Source organism: Ammodytes marinus, assembly GCF_949987685.1.
Source record: "Ammodytes marinus genome assembly, chromosome: 1".
NCBI classification, from domain to species: Eukaryota; Metazoa; Chordata; class Actinopteri; order Uranoscopiformes; family Ammodytidae; genus Ammodytes; species Ammodytes marinus.
Window position 1 is genome coordinate 37,107,415 of NC_137230.1, and position 7,500 is coordinate 37,114,914.

A 7,500-nucleotide genomic window follows, 5' to 3' on the forward strand; every position below is an offset into this window, starting at 1 on the left:
TGCGAGTAACATTTGAGTCACCGCCAAAAATGAGTTGACACAAAGTTGATTAAGCCTATCATCAGCTCCACAAAACTCTCTCTGTATTTCTCAGTATGGCAGCGTTTACAAACTGGTGTCGCCCCACCTAGCATGGCACCTTGATCTTGCCTCTTGCTTTTATATCCGTCGCATCCCCGTTTGTTTTCATATGGAGGCTTCGTCGATGTGACGTCACTTCACGTGCGCACTGGATTGTGGGACAGAATCGCCCAAATAGGATGCTGTTTTCAACACTAAAAATCTCGGCCGCATGAAGTAGGACATCCGGGTACTTCTAACCATCCTAAATCTGGCCACAAGAATCGGGACATCCTAAATCTTTTTTTCTAGCATACTATATAGTAGATAATAATAATAATAATTGATAGGTTTTATATAGCGCTTTATTGCCTAGGCACTCAAAGACGCTTTACAGGGTTCCTGGTTCAATTCGTTCACACACAGTCATACCGGTGGTGGTAAACTACGAGAGTAGCCACAGCTGCCCTGGGGCAGACTGAGATAGTATGGGGATTGGAACACAGGGATACAATACTTGATTTTGGGGCGCTCCGGTGGTGTAGTGGATAGAGCGCGTACCATATTGGCTCCGGCCTTCGTTGCAGTGGTCACAGGTTCAAATCCGACCCGTGGACCTTTACTGCAGGTCATCCCCCCCTCCCTCTCTCTCTCTCTCTCTCTGTCTCCCCATTTCAACTCTGTACTATCTAATAAAGCTTGAAAATTCCCCCAAAAAATGCCAGAAAAAATATATGAATACTTGATTTTGTTACATACCGCCATCTCCTGTCGGATACATTCTATGGTGGCCTCTAAGGCTCTGGTCCCGCGCGTTGCTTCGTCCTCTACGGCTTTCACTGTCTTCAGTAGAGATGTTACGTTGGTCACCATCACCTGATAGAAACACACAAGAACACTGTTAGAACAAGGCAGTGAGACTATATTAAACATACACACACAGACTGAATTGTGCTCAAAAGATAGGGGTTTTGGGGGCGCCCTTAGCTCAGTTGGTAGGGCGTCCCCCCCCCCCCCCATGGGCCTCGGCCAGCAGCGGACCCGGGTTCGATTCCAGCCCGCGGTCGTTCTCTGCATGTCACTCCCCTCTCTGCCCCATTTCAACTCTGTCTCTACACTATCAATAAAAAGCATTATTAAAAAAATATATATATACATATAGGGGTTTTGTTTTTTAAATTGGCTCTGAGGAACTTTCAGTGTGTGTTAATTCTAGCGCCCCCCTTTGGACAAAAGCGGTAGTGTTTTTACCACGCCAGCTGTTGTTCCTGGGTGAGCGTATACCCATGTACAAAGGCATTAAGAAAAGCTATATAAAAATAGCATTCTTTTACACTGATGGTCTCGTTTGCTGTTACATGTAATTTATGATCAACAGAGGAAAAAATGAGACTGTTTTAGAAATATTTTAAAGTTGACTAGTAGTGTTGTGTATGTTCATTTTGTGACAGGGTATTATTACGTATTACTATAAGTGGACCGCACTACATCAGATTCAAAGCTAGGGGGCGAACAGACACCGCGAAAGAAAAGGACCTTGAGCTGAAGTCAGTAATCAGTATTACAAAAGATTCACAAGATTTTTTTCCACCTCAGCTCCTAAAATGAGACTGTGTGTGTGTGTGTGTGTTTCTGTCAGTGTGTGTGTGTGTTTCTGTGTGTGTGTGTGTGTGTGTGTGTGTGTGTTTCTGTGTGTGTGTGTACGTCAGCTCCTAAAATGAGACATTCAACATATTGTAAACATGTGAAGACTCCATGACACTTTGAGCTGTGAAAGTGAATTTATTCTATGTAAATTTTTCATGAGAACATCCACACTGTCTCACGGTGTTAATGAGAAGTCAGAAGTGTGATCTGTGGGTTGTGAAGTGTTGCTTTAAATACACACACACACACACACACACACACACACACACACACACACACACACACACACACACACACACACACACACACACACACACACACACACACACACACACACACACACACACACACACACACACACACACACACACACACACACACACACACACACACACACACACACACACTTTTTCTTCAATCTTCATCTCTACATTACTTAAAGGGAAAATTCGCCGATTTTCAACTTTAACTCATCTACCATAATATCCTTTGGGTTGCAGTATATCCCCGTGTATTTTTTCAACATCGTCCGTTTCGCGGGGGCCGAGCTTCAAAAATCCATTCACCGGTGACGTTTCTGTGACGTTTCCGTGTCAAGGAAGAGCTCGTGCAGACTACAGACTCTCGAGCCGAGCTCACCAACCCCCCTCCCTGTGAATCCAGGGGGCGGGCTCTAAAAGCACGTGCGAACCAAAACAAACCGTCTGTCCATGCCCATGGTCCGTGACAGTTTACTTGTATCATTTCCTGCATTGAAAATTGCATCTTTTCACACGGGCACAGACGATATGGATGAGGATACTTTAAAAAGTGTGTTGGCTGACTGGAATGAACCAGCAGGGTATTTAGTTGGGCCAGAGAAGCCTACACTGCTGAAGAAATTCAGCGAGGAAATACAGTATGCAGAGAGGCCGAGGCTGCAGCTGTTTCAGCCTTGGTTAGGGTTAGCCTTGTAAGACAATACAACTGGACCACCATTAGAAACCGAGAGACATTTTCAATATCCCAAAAATAATTTGGAAAAGACAACATATACCAGCAAGACCGGGAGGGCAGATGATCATTGAGTGAGTAACATTATTTTTTTCTAGCATGTTGTAACGTTATCTTTGTCACATTGTGTTGTCTGAGCCATTGCACTGATGTTGCACTTAGCATGTCTATAGCACTTTTCAGAAGAACCCTTTACAACAGGTCAAATAAAATGACCAGTCTTTTGTTCTTACATTGGCTGCTATTGTTACATTATAGCTTTGTGGAGAGTAACCACTTGTTTTGTGTTTTAATTCCTTTAGACATAATCGACTTGTCACACGTCGGTTCTTGATTGAGTGGGTGCTCCAAAGGGGAGAGACTTGGCAAGGGGACCGCATCGTCTTACCTGATTGTGTCATACAGCGCATCAGAGCCAAATATCCATCTCCAAATGGTCACTACAGGCGACAGGCTGAAGAAGACGCTACGTAGAAGCTACGGATGAGCTATGATCAAATATTTTGACCTGTAAATACTGCTGCTAACTATGGACACTGATTGAGATTTAATCATGTGAAAATGTGTCAATTCTCCTTGACTGTATTTACAAATAAAATTTTGTATAAACATGATTGTTTTTTGTCATTGCATAGGTAACCATTTTAATACATAGGTTTGACTTATCAACTAAAAGTGAAATAGTTTCAGAGAATCAAACACTTTATAAGGCATAGATAGAGTTTAATATAACAAGCAAGTAAAACAGTGTGCATTATTCTACACACAACTGTAAAGTATGTACATATACAAATGTAAAAAAGAAAAATAACATTTTCAAAAGCTTTGAGTTTCCAGTGTGTTGGGAAAAACAATTGTAGCATAATGCTTCCTTCGTCAAGTTACTGTTGAAATATTGAGTGATGTTTAGCAGCAGCTTCTTCTGTAGTTGGTTTTGGACATGTTGTGAGGGAGGGCAGGCTGAGGGAGCTGTAGTGATGATGACAGCACTTTGCAGGCAGCAGTCTCTTCTTCATGTGATGACGAGTTCTACGAGGGATGCTCTGAAGTGGTGCGTGTGTGCGGGATGTAAACAGTCTTCACAACAGAGTGCGTGGTCCTCGGACAATACACCATCTTCCTTTGGACCTCACCTGAAATGACAAATTATGATTGTATCACAAGGCCAGCCCAGCACTGAAGAGATGACAAAAGAAAAATCAATGTGTTATACTGTAAAGATAATGTTGCTGTTGCAATAAATATATAAAACAGACAAACCACTATGTAACCATAGATAGGTCAGTCAGTTAGTGCACTAACACAATAGTAGTCTTTTGTCTAAGAAGACATCATGTTTATATTAGCAGCCAAGCATACTGTATGCCAGGGTGTGGCTATGCATTTGCATTAGGAAGAGCCAAGACGACACAAGACTAGGGACATCAGTGCTAATCACCCAGCCATCACCATCAGCATAGCAATTGTTTATGGTTTTGGAAAGCTGATCATTTTAACGACATCGCTAATAACCATGCACATGGAAAACAAACACACAGTCACACACAAACAGTCTTGCAAATGCAACTAAATCTTCCTCAAGGATACACAGAGGGGCCTACTGCCCCCCTCACGAGTTCACTTCTAACTGTAGCTTAGCGGCTAAGGTAACTTGGCTACAGCTACAACCGGTAGACTAATTCCTCCTTGCCCCATCTATCAGCCTTACACCGGGACACAATATTCAACAGCGGTGTGGGCAGCACAGTTATTAATGTAGGGGAAACACTGATACTAACTACAGTAGGCTACTATGCAATTTAGCTCACGTTAGCTTACCTTTATTCGGATTCTTTTTCCCGGGGCTGGGGCTATGCATCACGCCGGTGAATAGGCAACAGGTAGGGCCTAGTATCTTCAGCTTACGCTTACTCCTGCTTCTTTTCTGTTTCCTAAAGTTGGCGCATCTAGGCACATTATAGGACGGCATGTTTTCTTTGTGGTAGTAGTCCAACAGTGAAATAATACGAAGCGCGCTATTACTGTACTGCTTACACGGGTCAGGTCCGTGCTGTGTTTGTCACCATGGTAACGCGAGCAGCTCGGAATCTGGGCAGGCTGGCTGCAGAGCGTACCCCCCCGCGCAATGCATCCTGGGGCCTGTAGGAACTGTAAAAACGGCTACGTCAGCCCCGCGTCATCAGTTTAAATCCGAAATCATTGTGCTCTCTGCCAATTCGGATCAATTTTTGGGGGGCTTTTTTCAATAGACTACTAATATACTCGGCCCTGATATACCATTCACATGAAAATGGGCGAATTTTCCCTTTAATGGAAATGCTCTTAATGACAATATCTTTTTGGGGAGGAATTTGGTAGAAATGTTGTCAGTAGTTTGTAGAGCAAAACCAAAATGTTCATTCTACTCAAGGACTTGGCAGATACATCTTTTGCATTCAAATATCACATTTTCCACTTCACTAGAATATCAATTTATCTTTTTATTGTAATCAGTGAAATACAGTACTGGCCCCCGGTTTAAACTAACTTGGTTGAGTTATGGCCCGTTCTCAAGGCCTTGGCACACCGGGCGCGACGCAAATAAACGGAACGTAAAAGCGAATGTTTTGAAATGTGAATTTTGTCGCGTCTCACTTTTAAGAAGCGACGTCTCAGAAAAATCTAACTCAGTTCGAAAAAAATAAAAGACGCAAATTCTCGAAGCAAAACTACGGCGCTGGTGTGGGAGCCTGTATTGACTCTGTATACGCTCGGTAATTAACGGATTAATCGCACGAATAAAACGCGCCCGGTGTGCAAAGGCCTTAACTCTGTAATGTGGGGAGTTAGTTTCTTGATAGTCTCACTTCTCTAGAATATCAATTTATCTTTTTATAGTGAAATACAGGCCCCGGTTTAAACTAACTTGGTTGAGTTATGTCCCGTCCTCAGTGATAGGAGGAAGTCTGCTCTATACAGTATGAAGGATAGTAGGACTTAGATGATGGATTTTCTTAAACAGATCCTTTTATAGAGTTGCTCATCTGAGAATGGACCATCAACGCGAAAGATGTTGCAGTGGTTAAGGACGCCACCTGGAGACGTGGGATGTAATCCCGGCGATGGAAACCTTAGTTTTCCCTGGTGGAGACGAGACGGTGTGGATCCTCTGGCAGCATCTGAAGTCTTCCTGCATCCACACTATTCGCACTTTACATAATATTACCATGTAAACACCTGGTCAATGATCAAATTCCTTCGTGATTTTCTCTACTTATGACATCTATTGCAGCATGTCCGTCCTGGGAGAGGGATCCCTTACTCTGTCGACTCTCCCTGAGATTTCTTAAATTTTTTTTTTTATTCCCGGTAAAGGGTTTTTTACTGGGAGTTTTTTCTCAGCCGAGCTAAGGGTGTAAGGGCAGGGTGTCATATTGTATCATATTGTATCATATATCATATTGTATGAAATGTAAAGCCCACCGAGGCAAATTTATTTGTGATTTTGGGCTATATAAATAAAACTGATTTGATTTGATAGAGTTAGGACTAAACGAGGAGAAGCAGCTTTTAGTTTTTATGCACCAAAAATCTGGAACAAACTCCCAGAGAACTTAAGGTCTGCTACAACTCTCAGTTCTTTTAAATCGAGTCTGAAAACTTTTTTGTTTCCATTTTAACCTGCAATTTTTATTTTATTTGCTTCTTTTATTCGCTTTTAAATGTTTTATAATATGTTTTATGTATTCTAATCTTGCCCCTGTAAAGCACTTTGAGTGGCCTTGTGTCTGAATTGTGCTATAGAAATAAACTTGCCTTGCCTTGCCTTGCCTATCAAGTGTTATGGGGAACAATAGGACTTTTTTCAACATACTTTCGAGTAAATTGACGACTTTATTTTCAGAGAATCTCAGAGTTTTCTTTCTTTTCTTTTTTTCCCCACATGGGCCTCAATACGCTGTTGAATATTGTCTGTAATTTCTAATTTAAAAAAAATTATTATGACTTGCAATTTTAATTTCTTTTGAATATAGACAATCATACAACACAGCATACAGAAAGGAGTCTGTAGCAACAAACACAATTATACTAGTATGAAAGAAGATGCTGCGTGCGTGTGTCTGTGTGTAAGTGAGTGAGTGAGTGAGTGAGTGAGTGAGTGAGTGAGGGAGTGAGTGATGAAGAGATGAAGATTTAAGAAAAATCCTGTGTGTGTGTGTGTGTCTCTGTGTGTGTGTGTGTGTGTGTGTGTGTGTGTGTGTGTGTGTGTGTGTGCGCGTGTGTCTGTGTTTGTATGAGTGAGTGAGTGAGTGTCTCTCTCTGTGTGTGCGTGTGTGTGTGTGTGTGTGCGTGTGTGTGTGTGTGTGTGTGTGTGTGTGTGTGTGTGTGTGTGTGTGTGTGTGTGTGTGTGAGTGTTTGTGTGTGTGTCTGTGTGAGTGAGTGAGTGAGTGAGTGAGTGAGTGAGTGAGTGAGTGAGTGAGTGAGTGAGTGAGTGAGTGAGTGAGTAAGTGAGTGAGTGAGTGAGTGATGTAGAGATGATGATTTAAGAAAAATCCTGTGTGTGTGTGTGTGTGTGTGTGTGTGTGTGTGTGTGTGTGTGTGTGTGTGAGCATTTGCGTGCATGAGCGTTTGCGTGTCTATGTGTGTGTCTGTGTGTTTGCGTGTGTGTGTGTGAGTGTGTGTGTGTGAGTGTGTCTGTCTCTGTGTCTGTGTGTGTGTGTGTGTGTGTGTGCGCCCCCCTCACCTTAGCAGCACTCTTCAGTTGGTACATGGAGGGGTCGTCGGCTGCTTTTCCAGATGCACATTTAGTGGCATTGATCA

General features: G+C 42.6%; 1 protein-coding gene and 1 long non-coding RNA gene across 2 annotated transcripts in view; both read right to left on the reverse strand.

Annotated features, from left to right (window-relative positions):
• The window catches only part of LOC307251844 (talin-2-like), a gene marked incomplete at both ends in the record, with an annotated part of 52,286 nt that overhangs the window by 11,874 nt on the left and 32,912 nt on the right, over positions 1-7,500 (reverse strand). Inside the window, 2 exons of the mRNA XM_080029270.1 lie at positions 820-936; positions 7,424-7,500. The exon at positions 7,424-7,500 is cut by the window's right edge and continues 49 nt beyond it. Of these exons, the coding sequence (XP_079885396.1) occupies positions 820-936; positions 7,424-7,500 (194 nt within the window). The remainder of the gene's footprint in view (positions 1-819; positions 937-7,423) is intronic.
• LOC307254003 lies at positions 3,403-4,887 on the reverse strand. Its single transcript, XR_013844972.1, has 2 exons — positions 4,519-4,887; positions 3,403-3,833 (listed from the first exon to the last, which is right to left on the reverse strand). It is a non-coding gene; the product is annotated as an uncharacterized lncRNA (long non-coding RNA).